The following is a 19,356-nucleotide window of genomic DNA, read 5'->3' as shown; positions in this document are numbered from 1 at the left end:
ACCTAAAATTTTACTGCTGACTAATCTTTGAAAGGCCTAAAATGTTATTTTTTACCCTTCATTTTCCGAAATACCCAAATAATCTTCCATTATGAACTACTGCTAAAAAATAAAATAAAAATGATTCTTCAAAAGGTGGGTAAGGAACTTCCGATAACTCGAACTACCGATTGCTCGAAGGTTTTAGCCGGTCTTTTGGGACTTTCAGTTATTGAGAGTTGACTAATAATGTTGTTAATAATAATGATATTATTACCATAAATTCGTATGCGTAATAGGGTGGAGCGAAAAAATATATTTTCGGTAAGCAACTTCTAATAGCAAAAATATGTAACAAATTGACATCCTAAATTTGAGAAAAATACTTCTAAAAAGCAATATTGTTGTTTTGAGATGGCGCATTAACTCAATATTTGAGGAAAAAAAAATAGTCAATTCGTAAAATTAACCAAAAATCGTACTTCTAGCTTTTCTTTTGTACATTTGTATTTTCTGTATATCTTCTTTTATAGTCCAGTTATGATTTTTTTGCAAAACAGCTTTCAAAACATTTTTTTGCAAAACATGTACGCAACTTTGTTGGAAATGGAATTAGTAAATTGTCCTGCATGTAAAACCCTGGACGCCCCAGAAGGAAATGGTTACCGTCACTTGGCTTTCCGCTCCGAGAGAGAGGAAAGCTCTCGACGAGAGAGAGAAGAGTCAAATTTGCACGGATAGTTGTTTACAGAACTTATATGTTTGTAAAATAATTGTAAATTAGTTGAACTTACGAATTAGTTTTCGCACCTGGTGGTCTCGGGTACAAATTTTTTCATATGAATTCATAGATTGCCTCTTCCCTAAATACCAACCTGTTTTTTTTTCCGACCTTTTTCCCTCCACACATGTATTAGTTTGTCATCAGCTTTGAGAAGGAAAAAAAAAAAACAATATTTGTTGCTAAACTACATATTTGTCCAAGTAGAAATTATTAGTTTTACCAAAACCGATATCAGTCCGTTAAACTCTGCTTTATGCTAAGGGGTAAAAGACATGTCATAAATGTATAGTTCTTGAATGCATCCCGTATGGTCAAATGTAATTACGGTTTGATTTAAAACGACTCCTGTAATAGCTGTTTGCATGTTATTTTGAGCATTAAATTCACCATGTACTTGAAATTTTAAATAGTTTTTAATTATAGTTCCTTGAATAACCTTCGCCTGCTAAATTTTCCAGACTTGACACATTTACATCTGTAATGTAAAGCATCCATGTCTGCACTTCAGGTGGGAGAGTTGAAAATAACTCTCAAAGAGGCAATTAGAAGGAATGTAGATAATTTATCCCATTAGTACCCTCAGGTCCAGTTTTTCTGTGCTATAAATGAAATGAATATACTGTTCTTGAAAGCGGTTAGAAAATGCTTAAATGCTCTTAATTTCGTATCTTAAGAAAAAAAAAATTTATTTTTATCCATCATATTTCAAAGCTTCATGTTTCCAAATCTCATAAGTTCTTCTTGGTATGTTTCATAAAGCTGGTCCTTAGATTCTCAAAAATATAAGCATTAAGTCGATGTTCTAGTTTAACATTTATCTTCAGCATTATATTTATTTAAAATGCACTGCTTCATTTATATTTGTTACGAAAATAGCTACTTAGAATAAATGATCAATTTATCTTAAAAAAGCGTAAACTTAAAAAAAAAAAAAAAACACGATTTAATAAGCAGCCTTTTTTGTTTCTCTGAGCTCATACTCTATTTATTAAGCATGTTTAGTTGCAATTAGTTTACCGAAAATATTGTTAAACAATAGCATTAACATGTGGTTTCATAGGAATGCAAAAAAAATAAAATGTAAATAAAAACAATACAAAATAAAATGTAAAAGGAAAAAAACAAATCTCGAACTATTTTCTACAGAAGATAAAACCGCATCACTACTTTTTGTATCTTCGTAGTTCTCAATTCTCAGAAATAAAATTGCTTTGAATTTTCCAGCCATCTCTTTGTCGTTCCCGTGGACACTGAAAAATTGCTTCACCTACTCAGTAAACAGGACCTCTAAGTTGGCAAGGGAGTCATTTATCGAGGCACACAAACTGAATACGGATGAAATGGGCATCCTTTCTTTTTCCTTTATCTGTTTTTTTTTCTTTTTTTGCAAAGGTTCTTTAACAGGTGAATTGGAGTAAGTCCGAAGTTTTTGTTATTATAAAATAAAATGTATTCTTTTGTATCAGGAGTTATCCGTAAGCTTGTTTTATATACAAAAATAAGGCAACCTATTTTAAGTTATTTCAAATCATTATTTGTTATTTTACATTCATTCTAAGAAATAAAAATAAATGAAAGGTAAATAAAGGGTGATAACGTTATAAAGAAAATTACTTATGAACTAGTTTGACTATATAATTACAAAAGAAAAATAAAGTTCATACATGATACTCAAAATTTAAACAGCATAAAAATAGGCATAAAAAAATATTTAACACAGGATAATGACAGTTACACGCATTTTAAACTGCAACTTAAAAATTAACCTAAAATCTAATGTGGAAACCAGAAAACTATCCTATGTATATGAAATATGTGTTGATTTTGCATAAAACTCAAAATAATAGGTTTATGTACTCATTTATGGGCCTAAGGGTCATTACTTTTTAAATAAACATTTTTTAGGCATGTTCCTTCACATATAAAAGTTTGGTAAAGATAGATAGTTAAACTTTCAGATGATTAGCACATAACAGTGATGATAATATTAACGTCTGATATCTAAAATTCCAAACGTGAATAGAAAACAAAAAATATAATATAATAGTGCTTTAGAGTGAGCAAGAATATATATATATATATTTTTAAATAATTTTACTCCAAGTTTGCCCCGAACCGATAGAAAAAAGTGTTTTACAATTCTTTATCTTCCAAGTTTTAACCATTTCATGAAACAATGGATATCTTGCCAACTTTCCCCAATAGCAAAAAATTGAAGAAAATATTTGAAAAATCATTTTCGCTACAAACTTGACGACAAAAAAGCTGGGTGATATATTGCTAAGTGGGTATGACATCACTTCAGGTTACATTGAAGTTAAAACGGTTTTCATCAAGAAACGTGAAAAGAGCCCTTTTGGAATGCATTCATAATCAAAGGTGTACAACTAGACTCCACTCTGAGTCGACGTACACCTACTACCCGGAAGTTATCATAATGACTTTTTCAGATGTTAAAGGATCAGGTTATGTTTGTCGAATGTATTATTTTGTTCATCAAGCAATTTATCAGAAGGTTGTATATAATGAAGAAAACTCTGTAATGTAGTGGCACTATTGCTGTTTTCGGTATGTCCCATTCGTCAACTCAGCTGGAATTTGGTGGTGAGCTATTGTCAAGTCCAAGTTGGAGAAAACTGTATTTCTTTCTAACACTTGGAAGCAGTCTTGGATATGGTGAACCGGAAACCTGTCGGGAATATAGTCCTCTTCTACAGTCCCCTCAAGGATGCCAATCACCGATTTGCATTTTAACCATATGAGGCGGACTTGCCCAACTGCATTTGGAGGGTCTACGAATCTCTTCAGACACCACATATTCAAATTCAGCGTTAGAAGCTTTTAACTTGTCAGGTGGCAATATTCAGGGTGGCGAAAATACTGGAGGACCTTTTGTTTCCATACAGTGCTCAACATCACGCATTGCTGTCAGCGGTTTCAATGCAGTTTTTTAATTCAGGAAATTCACTCAGCAGGCACTAAAATGTGGAATTTCGAATTACGCATTTTACTGTAGAAGCAGAATTAGCAGACATTTGACATTTGGCTGTAGGTTAGTAAGTAGGTCAAGCAAGCGTTCGCGTTTGATATCCACTAACAATCCGAAGATCTTTAAAAATTCAGCTCCGATAATTGGTTTAGTCACGGCAGCTGTTATAAAAGGTCAGTGAAACACTACTCGTAAACTAAGGTATAATTTTAAGAACTGTTGGCCATAAATCTGAATCGCAGCTCCATTTGCAGCAAAAAGTTGTAATTTCTCGGAAGAACGATGTACTATCAAGAAATCAGAAATAACCACTGAAACAGCAGCACCTGTGCCAATCAGGAACCGTATACCGGAAGAATTATCTGAAACATACAGTCTATGTATAGCTGAATGAGCGACGTCACCCGAGGGACCGAGCGACGACCCCACTAGTTTTCTGAGGAATAAGTGCAGGGCTTAATGCATTTATTTGCTTTGTCTTGGAAGCAATAACGGTACCAGCACAGTCCATTAAAGCATTTTATGCTACGACATTGGGAACGTCTTCTTCTCGGAGTAGAATGAGGGCTTTTATTACGAGAGCGAGAGTTCGTTTCTAATCGGCTAAGACGAGAAGAAATGTCGTGCAACATGTCTTGAACTGACTGCTTACCACATGAAACGATTATAATTGTCGAACAGTTATTATTATTTGCAATAATTCCATCAGCCATTATAGGAAGTTTGTTCAAATCATCACTGAAAATAGCTAAAATTTGCTTTAAGTCTTTGCTAAAATAAAGTTTTTTTTTTTTAAATCAATTCTTTACTTATATTACTGAGAGAATTTATTTCGCATTTCTAGTTACAATCGCGAAGGCTTTTTATCACCCAACTTCATACCGGAGATTAAACTTTTAAAACGTTCCGTTTCACTTTCAGCATATTGTTGGCAGAGTCTTGTCTTTAAATGCAGAATAAGGAAAAATACTTGGCTTAAACCGCGAGCTTGAATCGTGAGTCTAATTGCATTAACCAAAGTTCTGGATTAACTTGCCAAAAAGCAGGAATTTTTATTGTTACGGCTGAAAGAGTTGCATTATCTGCGGTAGATACAGTTTCATTATTATCATTCATTGCGAATTATTATAACGTGTACAAAACTTCAAAAATCGAACAGAAAATTCAGAATGAAAAATATGATGTAAAATGTTGAACGAAAATTGTTACAGGAAATATTCAGTCTTATCAAATAAAATTATGATGATGAATAATAATGCCTACCGATAAGGAATGCTGGTAAATTTGAAATTCTACCGCAAATGGTCTTGAGAAAGCAATTTTCGGGTCACTAATTTGTTGATGTTTCTCGAGTGTATTATTTTGGTCATCAAACTTGTTAAAAATTTAAGAGATAAGCGCTCCGAAATAGGAATATGATTAGTGAATCATATTTTGAAACTAGAGAAGAAGTTTATGGAATTACTTCTGAAAAACTGTAGTAATTGGCCTTTCAAGAGGCTGAGAAAAATAACATGTCCCACAGATTTAATTAAGACAAAAAGTCTGTTGGTACTATAGTCTCTGGTAGTTTGGGGCTTACGCTCCTGGTTTCCGTAATAAATTGGTCAAAAATGATCTCTGATATTTTAAAGAGCAAGTACAATCTTACCTCGAATGCCTTACGCGAAATGGTTATAACGCGAGTTTTTCATGAGTAATGATTTTTTTTTATTGCGGACACAAATTACTGGCCTGCAACATGAAATTTTTCGGAAAGGAGCGGCGGAGCGTTAGGGTAGGCTTCGTTGACCCTGAAATTTTCAAAATCGATTTAACAAAATTATCAACAGTTCAGAAGAGGGTTGAAAAGATATTAGCTGAGAACAGTGTTGCACAGGTTGTTAAAATATCAAGTGTTGAATGAGGTGTGATGACAACAGCTGTGTGTTGTGTGAGTGCTGGGGTGTTTTTTATGTTCTTAATGTCCGAAAATAAAACATTTTAGAAAATAAATCTATTTTTTATAACTTATTGTTATTTATAGTGTTTATTGATCACCTGTTTTAAATATTTGTAAGTTACGCATTGATTGTTTTAATTTGAGAATGTAGTCCATCGATGGAAACTCGATGGTCTATCCATAGCAACCGGTAGTCATGAATGGATCACATGCTAAAATATTTATTTTACATTTTCATTTATAATTGTGTATATTTATCATGGATGTGAATATTATTATTGCAAGAAAAATATGCTGAGAAATTTTTCCTATAATTGACGTGAAATTCGAGTTGGATTTCCTTTCTAATCAAGTCGAAATCTGTTATGTGATTCATTGACGGCAACCTTATTAGTGCCAACACGCAATGGATAAAGCTTTAGGCAGTTTCATTTAATCTCCAAGTACAGGGAAATTAATTGGAACTTTGGTTCACACGAGATACGCCATTCTAGTGCATATTATGCAAGCTATTTTTAGTAATTTCAGTGTAGTTGGAGATGCTCTATTTTTCCTTTTTTTTCCAGTTTTAAACATTTTCTTTGCAAGTTATACGAGTCTGGCAGTATTTTTAATAAAACAAGATTGTTAATTGATATACCGAGACGAAACCTGATTACCTTATTTGCATTTGTTCTGATGTTTAAGCTTTTATTCTTTATAGTTTTTAAGTCCGTACGATCTTATGCTTATTTCGATATCGTGTCATTACTTTACACCTCTTTCAAAAGTAGTTGTATTACAGCCGAATGCAGTGCTATTTAATATTATTTTTCCTCGGCATAAAAATGCATCGTTTTACACTCCAAACTTTTTATCTCTCTAACTCTCTATGTTTCATCGTGAAGTCTTAGGTTACATATTTAGCACAAGAGGAATGATAGGTTCTCTTCAATGACCAAAATGACCTCTTCAAAAGAAACGATCGCTAAAAAAAAACATTGCTTATTTTAATTACAGAAAACAGCAGTTTAATTTTTAAAAATTGAACCACACAAAAATGTCCTTTTTTTGTCTCGGAAAATTGCCTGAAAGTACGTTACGAGATGACCGTAGGATTTCTTTAGAGAAGAACATATTTTTAAAAATATTTTTAAATAAATTTTGAGTATTTAAGTATTCTTGGAGAAAGATTTCTAGATGAACATATATATTTTTTTTGATAGTAAATTAACATAATTTTCTGCAAAAAAAGTATAGCGTGTAACATGAAAGTGTACTGCCCAAAATAAAGACAAAGAACACAAAATGTGCTTAGAACTGAATGAAGTATTGAAATTAATCCTCACAACTGACGTTCGCGTAACAGTATTATGGAGAATTATACCATGTACTATGAAAATGTAATGAAGAAATGAAGCGTATTTTGGCATTGTCAGTACATAAATTAGGTGTTGTTGGTTCATATATATTTCCTCCATCACTTTTTAAAATTATTTAACTTGCAACTTGATTCTTTAAAATTTCGTGTTACATTCTATATTTATTTATTTATTTATATAAACATAGATGGTTAAATTATGTTAATTTTGTTATTTTTTTTCATTCAATAAATACTCCTATTTTACCTGTTGCATCATGCTTCACATGTCAATTATTTTCTCCATGCCTACCTTTCACCTAGTGCTTTAGATTACTTAATACTTTTCATAAAGAATAAACATATTGGATTAAGTGGTCTCCAATAACTAAAAATAGCAGCTACTAAGTTTAGAGCGTCTTTTGAATACAAGCAGCTAACTAAGTATTTGATCATTGAACGGCCTTGATGATTGATCGGCTGATCCGCAACAGCCGAATGATCAGTAGTCGGCCAATTTACTTATTGGCGAACTCCACCTTGCAGTTTATGACGATATATCTCGTCCATTTAACATGTAATTATGGGACTGTCCAATTGCAGGGGGGGGGTGGAGTTAAACTATACACTCTTAAAAAGTTCAGGAAATTTTTATGGTAAATATTACTGTAAAATGGAGTGTTTATAGTAAAGAAGAAATTTTCAGTTAATTGTACTAAAGAAAAGAAACGATTGCGGCGTCAATTGATACAGCACGTGGTTTACTGTGCGAATCACATTACATTGTGTTTTCTATCACTCAACGTGTCCCAACTCGTTTGGTTTGCAGCAAAGACGCCTGCCAATCCAAAGGTTTCGAGATCGAACCTGGTTCTCGCTTTTTGCGTTTTCTTACTGTAAAAAAGAACAGTAAAATAGGATTTTACGATAAGAGTTGCGGACATTATGGATGCTATTAACTTTTACCGTAACATTTCAGGATTTGTCTTTTACAGTGTACGCTTTAAATGTCAAAAACCAAGGGAATCTTAAACAATTAGGCGTAATTAATTTTTTTTAACACTACTGCATTTTCTTAAGATTTTTAAATAGCTTGTATCATTTATGCTCTTATCCTCTCGAAAGTTTTGAGTCAGTCTTTTAACTCACTCTATCCATCAAACGTCCGAGTTTGAGTTTTAAAAGAAATGAAACAGGAAGTGGGCTAGGCCATGATGCAAACCAATGATCCGGGTAGTCGTTTCAATTTCTGAGTATCCTGCTATTCTATTCATTTCAGGATATTTTCCTTTGCCCAAAAATATCTCAAGCTTAGCTTTTCTTTCCACGTATTCCCTTACTTTAGTTTGAAGAACAACTTCGTTTTGCAAACCAATTCGTCGAGGAATAGATGGAGATAGTTTTCGCAACATTTCTCTTTCTTTCTCGGTTATTTCTCAACATTCTTGGAGACTGATTATTGGTGAACATGTTTTTTACGATATTTCACTGTTCATTGCGTTTGATTTTTTTTTCTATTTAAAGCTGTCATTTAATGTTTAATAATTTTCTTTGTTAGGGGAAATCACTATGAGAAGCTTCTTTAAGAAAATAACTTTAATTGAAATATTGATGAAATTTACTTCTTTTTTAATTCTTTTTTTTAATTTAAATTGCAATTTTGCTTGTAGTACCCTTTGACTATCTACATGATTTAATTTTTTTAAATGTAAATCATTAAGTATGAAAAATGCAATTGCAGCCAAATCCCGTTACAACCAACTTCAAGACACTGCAAATTTTGTTTGTTGGAACGGGAATTTTGTTAAAATGTAACTTAAATAATGAAATATAACTAAAAATGAAAATGAATCGACAACTGAATGAATATTTTGTTGAAACGGATATTTCGTTGCATTGGTATTCACTGAAGCGGAATTTCCCTGTATTACGATCTCCAATAGTGGCAAAAAAGAAACGTAAATAGTAGAAGAGGATTTACTTTTGTCATTAGTGTACTTTGGTCGCATATTATTTTCAGGGTTACTGTTAACAATATGTCAGCATTGATGTACAGGTGGTTTGCGTTTTTGTCATCATACTGATGACGGAAGGTAAAGCACACCAACTGCAGCTTTTCAATTTTTAAACTTTTTACATGTTTGGCACTTCTAACTTTAATATTTCCCTATTGTTATTATAGAATCCAAAACGGGTTTCTTCACTTAAATCAAAAACGCATATCTGCAAATACTGTTCTTTATATTTGCACGATGGAACTAGTGAAAGCGAGTATTAAATCAATACATTAGTTGATTTGCTCACTCTTTTAAAATAACAAGAAGATTCAGGGTTATTGTAAAATTTCTATTTTAGTTTAAACGATGGTAGATTAGACGAATTGAGTAAACTTTTGAACTATTATGAGTGACTGGGTACGACGCGTTAAGGTGGTTAAAGTCACTTTGTGGGGTATTCAAAACAAGGAGTCAAGGACGATGTCAGATTTTGTACCAGTCAGCACGATGCAATAAATGTCATACATAACTGCACATCGAATGGCAAACTTTGCCATGAATACATCCAAGTTTCGCATATAACTTGGCCACCGAGACCAAAAGGTTCACCCATTTCTGGGTGGTCACGACACTTAGCCCACTACCACCGTTCGAGGAATATCCCCGAATTACATTGTGAATGCCTTTATATCTATAACTAACAGCCACTTTTAACACGAAAAAGGCTGCACATTTAATCTTAGTTCCATACGAGAGAACAAATAGTGGATATCTGTGTAAACACTTAATTTTTTAATTTCAGAAATACCACCCCCTTCATCTCCATCCACATCTCAGAGTCCCGAACCACTACGCCCCAAATCTGAGAAACTTCGCAATGGTCTCCATCAGAACATCTTGACTAAAACAGAAGAATCAGGTAAATGTCAGTTTGTGTAAAACTATATCTGACCTAACTAACAAGTTGATGTGAGAGAATGAAAAAAAAAAGAAGAAGGCAATGTAGTGCTTCTTTACATGAGAAATGAAATAATTAGCTATACTACTGTATTTCTCTTCAGTGTTTTTTTAAAGATAGATTAAAAATGTAACCCATTAAGTTTTTCACCACCTATTGTCCGAATTGAATACTACGCTAGTATAAATAAGCGATGAGGATTTTTTTTTCGCAATATAATTTCAAATGAACTATTAATTATTATTTTTATAGGAGGAATGTAAGTCAAATCTATCAAAATTAACGTATTAAAAATAATTATTTTAATGCTAGTTAAAGAAATAATATTCAAAACCACCTGCGTCGAACAACCACTTTGCATTTGTATGCATCTACATTTTTTTAATATAAAATAAAACAGCAACAGTCACATCGACGGATAAGATACTGCTTTAAATAAGCAAATTACATTTTGGAAATGAAATGCTTTTTACTTTTGTAAACAAGTAGGCGATTCATAATATGTACGTTTACTTAAAATTAAGCGGTAAGAAAGAACAGACAATTTGGTGAAACATACCAAATTTATTTGCGCATTTAATGTTAAAATTTTAATTTGAAACTTTAAGATCTGCATGATACATTCTGCATATTTAAATTAATGTTGACTGCTTTAAAGACGGTGTTCCTTTTGAGAAAATGGTTTTCTTTCATCCATGAAAATGTTTTCTTTAATTGGTTGTAAATTTTTATTATTGTTATTATAGCTTTAGTTCCCAATTATTTATTTCCTAACGCTATGTAACAAAATGACTATGGATACATCCTTTCAAATTTTGGCTTTTAGGCTCCACGGAAGTACAATATGGCTCTTCCCCAGGACTTAATGCAAGCAGCTTCTCGAGCGAGAACTATTTTCCCCCAACAAATTCCAACACAGAGCCAGGTAAGAAAAAATTGCTCCGTATTTTATGTATGCACCATTTTTTTCGTTTCGTCTGCTCTTATAGAAAGGAAGAAATTTTATTGGGATGAGTTAACGTCATTCAAGAATGTACAATGTATCAAGGATTGAAAGCACTCCATAGGGAAAAATTGCCAGAATACGTTAAGGTTTTGTGACGAAAGGAAATATTATGAACAGAAACCTTTTCTCCTGAACTGGAGACCACTAGAAAGGATTTTTATATTGCTTTTTCAAATAAGTTGGAATTTCAAAGCATAGCGTTGCTCATATTTTTTATTCGTCTAGTAAATATTTGTGCATGCAAATTGATATTTTTTTGAGTCTACATACTTTTATTTTGTCCAGTAAGAGTTGTTTTCTGCTGAGAATTCATTGGTCATTTGAAATTTGCAGTATTGTGTGTTTTTAAGGTGACGTATATTTTGCAGCTATCGTTAACATGTTTTGTCAGTCCTCTTAAAATTAATTGAAAATAATGTTACACGATATGTAATACTTAATTGAATCTGAGACATGCAAAACCCATTTTGTTTTATTTGACACTAGCCCAAATAATCATGACTAAAATTACAAATCCGACAGGTACTGTGACCAGATTTTATTTTTTAGCGTTGTTATGTAGGGGAGTGTGGCCCAAAGCGGGAGGGTTTTCGAAGAACGCTCAAAAATTGTAGTTTTTGGATTTTAATCGCAACAATTTCGGTTTTATTTCCTAGCAGGGTTCTTGAACTTCAAAAAAAAAAAAAGTTATTTTTGTATTATTCCAAACCCATTATTTATTTATTATCTTAACAAACATGTGAAAAACCCGCTTTGCTCTACCATTGAGCCCAAAGCGGGTAAGCTTAACTAATTGTGGTTTGGAGCATTTTCCAATCAAATATGAAGTGATAAATAATTAAAATAGTTGTCTAGCTACCTGCCACTATATAACAAAATATAAATTAGTTGTAATTATCGAGTTTAAAGTCAGTACACTTGTTTATAAAACATAAAGAAATTACTGAGTTAATTAATCGACTTACAAATTGCCAGCTTAAAAAATATATTTTTTAAAGTTATACTTATCCTATTGAAAGATAAAATCCAAGCCAGCACACGAGTCAAGAAATTTAAAATAAATATATGATTAAATCCTATACCCGCTACCCGCTTTGTCCAAAGGCACGTTTTTTATTTCAAAAGTTATAACCTTAAATTAATAATTTAAAAACGGAATGACCATCGTAGTTTATATGTGGACACTGTAAGAATAATTTAATACTATTGACAATCAAATAAATAAATAAATAAATAAGCTGGTCTTCGACAAAACACAAGTTACAAAACTTTTTGAAAACATTTTTAAAAAATGTATCATTTTTTTAAAAAAATTAAGCCTGGTTGCGCAATGCCGCTTCATTGCTGCTTCGCTGGGAATGATAATAACTCGGGGGTGTTCGGGTGAACACGACATACGTATTCATCGCAGCTAACATGGAGGGGAAGGGGCATACGAAGGCCTACCCGCTTTGGGTCACCCTCCCCTATGTTAGGGTGGATCGATTTTTTTTTCAGTAATTAATTCTGGCTGTGTGGGATAGTTGCTCTATCAAATTAATATCCTGAATGCAGAATATTTTTTTAAAATATTAACATTTAATACTGCCCCAACAACGTTAACTATTTAAAAAAATATATAGAACTTGCCATTTTTCAGAATTTGTTCTTTCAAACATTTTTTTCAATAATCATTTTTGGTCGGTGCGGAAAAGTTGTTTTATGGAAATAAAACAACTTTTATGAATATAAAATATATTTTGAAAATAATAAAAGTGTATTCTTATTTATTTATAATTCCTTTCACAAGAGTCTCAAACAGTAATTGTTTAAGTATATTTAATTTTTTAATATTGTGTTTTAGTTCGTTTTAGTTAGACAAGGAGTCATGTCACACAATAAATTCTCCCCTCAATTACCTAAACACAAAATGCCTTTCCTCATTAACACGTGGCAGTAATGACATCAAATTTTATTTTCCATGATATACAAGGGAGCCCCCTTGTTTATTATCAGCCACAGTTGAAGTTGTGAAATTTTGTTTGAAAAACAAGAAGACAGATTTTGCTTGAAAAACAGTGTGGTTATTCTTATTTCTCACCTCCGTGAACTTGAATTTCAGAGACGTAAATAAATTAAAAAAAAAAAAAAAGTTAACATGTTTTCATATGCTTAACATATGCAGATTGTAGCAACGAAGAAAAAAAAATCCCTGGAAATTGAATCTATTAGACCTATATTAATGGAAAATTCCTTACCTCCGTGACAGACTGACCTCATCAATGTCATTATTTCTGAGGTGAAAGTAAATGACGGAAGGGACATACATCAATAATAGGCCTTTTACCAAAATTAAAAAATGGCAGTAGTATATCCTCAAATTTACTAAATATTATTCTTAACATGCATTTGAAACTACTAAGTAAGCCGTACTTTAATTAAGAGAGCTTAATATTATGTTCCCACTAATCATTAAAATAACTGAGTGTTTGCACAATTAACAAAATTACTTCTTTGATATTAAATTGGTCCCGATTTTTAAATATTTCAAGTTTTTTTTATTTTCTTCTTTTTTAAAGTTCCGTGAACAAGGCATTTGTTTTTATTTCTACGTCAACTATTTGGAACTTTGCTGGACCATTGTTTATGGTTACTTCTAGTAGGTAACACTTTTATGTAAGAATTAAAAAAAAGAAAACAAAAGGTTCGCAATTGAAACATATTTCCGCTTAAAAATTACGTTTTCTGGAGAATGACTCATATATTCTTATTGTAGAAACTTTAAATAAGACCCTTGGACCGTCCAGTTTGCCTACTGATATAGCGTTATTTTCGTTTCAAAAACCTAAATAAAAGCACTGTCTAGTTCAGTTGAAAAGAAGTGTTTTTTAACCAAAAAAAAAAAAAAGGAGAGCGAGAAAACGCATTTTATTTACGAACGCACAGAAAGTTTACTGTGCTTGAAATTCTAAACCATAAGGTGAAGTTAAAATAGCAGATATACAATAAACCAGGAACGCTAAATCAAACGTCCGGGGAGGAATAATCGTATCACATTGTAACATACAAATCCATAATCAGGAAAGAAAATTAACCTTTTTTTTTAGTTTTTAGTTTTTCATCATTTATATTTTTTATTCTATCTAACGGAAAATAACGTCGGTAAAGTCAGGGCGTTAGTAAATAAAAATTAAGAAAAACAAGGTTTGACCCAAGATTGGTTCCAATAGAATAATAGCATAAAAGGTGGGGAAAAATATTCAACAAACATCTGCTATTGTACAGCTAGTTCAGCGGAGGGTTTGTAATGGATAGAAAATATTTTCTAAATAATTGAAATTATTAAATCAAATTAGTGAAAAACAAAGTGTATTGAAGTGCGCATGCCTCAGAACTAATGCAATGTCATATTTTAGAGAAATTTGGTCTACAAGAAAACCAAATGTGCAAAGAATACACAAATGAGTAAAAGAATGTTTTATATGTTATTAAAATAACACCGTTTATTATGTTAGACACTATGTAAATAAAAATTTCCTTCAGAAAATGAAAGGTTCTTTTTAATACATGATGTAAAACATCTTTAAATATCTTCAATATATTATCATGTTGTCGGTTACGTTAATTACTTTGAACTATATTTCAGTTATCAAGTTTACAAAGCTGAAAAAAAACACGTTTGATTATGGTTACCTAATTTTTGATACTGTTTTGTTTTTTTTTTTTTTTTTTTTCTTTTTGCAGGAGCTGAAACTAAATCTTCAGGAGTGGTATTACTAACGACGATGTACTTTGACAGTATATTATATTTCATTGTGTGCCAATATTTTTATCTAAGTGTGATGTCATGATCAAATACTTGTTGATACCGAAAACATCACTACAGGCAAAGCCGAAATGTACTGACACTGCAGACTGGACTGCAAATCTTGATGATGTCAAGTATCAAAGCCAAATTTCAGACTTTTTTCTGCCTCGTCTTATTTCAGATAATCAGCATGAATATATACATATTAATTGAGGATATAAGAGTGTCAAATCCCGCTGTGCTGTTCGTGGAGTGTCTGACTTAAACATTATCGTGGTGATATGATATTGATTGCTTATGTAAATTATCTTTATTGCCAATTATATTACTAGAAGTGTATTATCGTCTATACATATCGCAAGAACTTATGGCTTGGTTTCATGATAATTACTACAGACCCATGTTCCCAATAACCCGCGCTAAATGAAAACAATACATTTGATTTAGGCGCAACTGTGTCATAAATGTAGATTCTCTTTGATTTTCTTATAAAATGTCCTATTTTGTTACTTTGTATATATGTAATTAAATTTACATTGTATTGAACTGGTTTTGGAGTGCAAACAGGAAGGTATGGTTTTCAGTAAATATCTATACAAAGCTTACTTGTAGATCAGTTTGAACTTAGACCTTTACTATAAGATGATAATAACTAATTCAATTACCTATTTAGTGTAATGAATAAAACAACATGACAACTAAGTGGTATTCATAAGAAATACTATGATAGATGAGTTAGAAAAGCACAAAAATTTGCCATTCAGTTTTGTAAATTAAAAGTTTTGTTCATTCAAACACCAGTTGCGCCTCGTACATGTTTATTTGTCCTTAATAATGAAAAACCAGATCGTTATCCTTTCGTACCTCGCATTTGGTGGTGCTTCATCCTACAGGGTTATACGTGTTCTGCAATCGACAATAAGCTGTCAACTGCAATGCAAAAATATTGTATATAACTAGTTAGGAGTAACATGAACTGAAATTTTGCTTCATTGACAGCTTCAGCGCTTCAAGTTAAGCAAGATTTTTTTTTTTTCAAAATATTGTTCTTCAAAGCAAGGTTGTATTAAGTGGGATGGTTATGTTTTTTCCTGCGATTAAAAAGAGAATAAGTAAGTGCTTATGTTAGTTATTTAAAGAGATTCATTCAATTTCTGTTATCGTGCTGCAATATACCTTAAACATTCCTTGCTTTTCATACCGTGCATTATTTTACGATGTTTCGTTAAACAACTCGTAAAAATTTATGGGTTTTTCTCGTAAAAAGTCCACAAATATTCATTAAATAAAGCATGTGTTTTCCCAAACCTTAGTTAAAGTATTAATTTAATATTTAACAGCTGTTTGATGAGTTTTAATCAAAAAAGTTTTACATTGATAATGTACTGAGGAAATACGTACTGAGATTTTATTTCACATAGATGAATGATAATGTAAGTAATAAAGTAATTTTATCAAGCATACAAAATCCTCAGTTTTGATTTTTTTCTAATAATACTTGATACACTGAAAAACAACTATATTTAAAGATAGTTTCTTAGGTATGGATTAAAGTATTAATTAGATTAAGTAAATCCCTTTTTTAAACTATAAATTAAAAGGAAACTCTTTGTTTTTTAAATAAATTACATTTAACTTATATTTTATGGTCACGAACACTCTACTTTATGTTTTACAGGATTTTTAAAGTTTTTTTTTTTTTTTTTTTTTTTTTTTTTTTTAAAGAGGGTTCTTTCTATATCATCATAAATACACGCTTTGTCATGGGATTATTATATTGTATTTCTACTTGTGTACTTCCCTTGTGTGCTTCCCTTAGTACTGAAATTTTAAAATACAAAAAAATGATGTTAAATTCAAAAACTTAAAAACAAAAGTTTGGTTTTAATCTTTTTTAATTCAAGGGTTATTATCTGCATAAAAATATGTTCAAGGTAAACGCATATTTTGAATTAATAAAAATAAAATCATACCATTACTTTTCCAAATGGAAACCTATTTTATACAACAAATAAAATAAAAAAAAATCATTAATATTTTACGCTTCCACAATTTCATATTATTGTTTATAAATATAGCGTTCATGCTAACAGACTTCAACTGTATGATTACTGCTAGTACACTTTACTCTAAACTCGCCTGAAATGTGCGTTTTATCCAAAGATTTATGTAGTAAACATTAACATTATAATATAGTACGCAAATGAATTATATTATACGTTATATAAATGAATTATTACTAAGATGAATTTTGTTTTTAATGTGACTTTTTTGAATTTTCAATACAACAAACGTTGTAGTAAAAATTTATAAATTTAACATGTTTATTCTGCTATCGCAATTGGTTTTAATATTTGTAAAAAAATCTTTACTACTATGTTATTTAAATATTGGGAAATATTCTTTGAAATATTGTATTGTTTAAGTACCTTGCTTTCGATATTAAAACCATATTGTTACACTCTTGTTTGCGTATTCACATATTTGATTTCTTTTTAGTTTGAAAACTTACGAGCGTAACACTATTATTCCTGAAAATACAAAGGTGGGTGAACCTAATGAGGACCTGTAGACTAGGAATTCCAACCCTACTTTTTTTTCTTGGCGGGATAGTGTAATTCCCTAGATCGTGATTTTATTAACATCAGAACGCCTAACTGATGATCAAGCATTATCAACAAGCGGTTTGTTGCAAAAGCTCCGCAACAGTTATTAAAAAAGAGTTTTCAAAGTTATCTGATCTTATTTTGCAGTTTATTTTGTTTTTTTCACTTGGCATGATATTTTTCTTGTCTTTTATAACTCGTTTGATGAAAGAACGAAAATTGGAGCCACATCAATCATAACAGAGCGTGATATTAGGTTCTGAATGTAAGGCTGGCCTTATTTGACTCATTTAACTTATAATCACTTAGCTTTTTTAACTGTTCTTAAATGATTCATTCTCAACAATAATTTGGTTGCTATAATGTAACACAGATTTTTTTTCTTTTCATTTTTAAAATTTTTTTATTGACTTTGTTTTTGTTACAATGTTTTTTTTTTTTTTTTAATAATTACTGTTTGGATATGGCTTGCGGTATAAATCTATTCTCAGAAGAATTTTGATGTTACTTTTGTTCTCATAATTAAGGTACCAGTTCACAATTTGTCTCTCTATAAATAATCTGATAGTTTTGAAGCTAAGAAAAAATTAGGTGTATACTTGAGTACTGCATAATTTTATCTAATACATTACACTGAAATATATGCAAGCAAAAACTATGAGTTAGTTAGAACTGGTTAATAAAATCAAAAATGACGGACCACTTTGTTATAATGCATTTGCATTTTTAAGCAGTGGATTTAGTTTATCTTTTGACAAAAAAAAAATAAAAAAACATTAAGGAGTGAAATACTTATAAATCATTCGTAAAACCATACATGATTAATTTTGAAAGCTGCTGGCTCACCACCAAACGGCATTCTAGGTGTACGTCCATTCCCTCAAGATATGAGCGCAGGTAAAGCGGTTTGACTGCATAGGCCCTAGTTTCTCTGTAACGAGGGTCCAAAGTTGCTAGTTTGGCCCCAGAAATGGAATGGCGTTTCCATTGGAATATCAGAATTCAACACTATGTGTGATCTCCCAGCACCTTTGGCATCTTTTGTTAGTAAAGTGAGTATAAGGGAGAACAGGTATTTATTTATGGGCATCATCTAAGTTATTTGAAAAATCGAAACAATCTTGTATTTTTGTTCTTTTGTGTGCCATGTGCAATAAATCAGAGCTTTTTCTCTTCTCCCATTTTTTGCGTTTTTATGTGGGATATCTTTGATAGCTGACGATAAAAGTTAAAGTAAATGTTTTCATTAGCAAACGATAAATACTTTTTACTAGCAGACGATCAATATAAAATGAAAATGATTAGTTTCATTTGCAAACGATAAATATCCTGTTACTATGTTACTTTGGCATTTAAAGTTATTGAAATTAATAGCAGTAGCCAAATTGAATTTGAGAACCGCTTATTGAAAATTAGTATGCAATGTAATTAATTCAAAGGTAAGCATGCAAACCGCTCATTCTGCAGTACAATAGCAGAAAAAGCGATAAAAATTGTAATTTTAAAGGAAACTCTATTGCATTTCCGGGTGCAAATTATCAACTTAAGAACCTCGTTGTAGCCGAACCAGGGCCTATGCAGTCAAACCGCTATACCTGGGCTCATATCTATTTAAAATTGACCTACATCTAGAATTTTGTTCAAATCCGTGACCCTCAAGGTCGTGCCGTTTGGTAGTTAATTTTTTATGAACGTATGCTTAAAGTTGAACTAGAGATCAAACTACATTTCAAATTTCAAATAACTTATTTTCGAATTATCTTTCCTAGAGAATGCATTGTCAGAATTTTCGATTTTGCATCATTGTTTACTAAATTACAATTTAGATAAGGGAATATACTTCTTTAGGGGACGAAGAAAAAATGGGAGAAAAAGCCTTTTCTTCCAGATGAGGGATTTTTTTCCTTTCGTTTATCCTCCTTCAACTTGTCAGAAATAAGAAACCTACACCCGTGACGATAATCAATAG

At 31.4% G+C, this 19,356-nt stretch overlaps 1 protein-coding gene across 1 annotated transcript in view; it reads left to right on the top strand.

Moving 5' to 3' along the window:
• Window positions 1–16,451, top strand: part of LOC129234385 (neurotrimin-like) — a gene marked incomplete at its 5' end in the record, with an annotated part of 85,909 nt that extends 69,458 nt beyond the window's left edge. Inside the window, 3 exons of the mRNA XM_054868379.1 lie at window positions 9,833–9,949; window positions 10,815–10,913; window positions 14,718–16,451. Coding sequence (XP_054724354.1) covers window positions 9,833–9,949; window positions 10,815–10,913; window positions 14,718–14,824 — 323 coding nt within the window. The remainder of the gene's footprint in view (window positions 1–9,832; window positions 9,950–10,814; window positions 10,914–14,717) is intronic.
• Window positions 16,452–19,356: the final 2,905 nt, after the last annotated feature.

Source organism: Uloborus diversus, chromosome 1, assembly GCF_026930045.1.
Source record: "Uloborus diversus isolate 005 chromosome 1, Udiv.v.3.1, whole genome shotgun sequence".
Taxonomy (NCBI): domain Eukaryota; kingdom Metazoa; phylum Arthropoda; class Arachnida; order Araneae; family Uloboridae; genus Uloborus; species Uloborus diversus.
The sequence above is the reverse complement of the archived record's forward strand: the minus strand, read 5'-3'. Positions and strand labels throughout refer to the sequence as shown.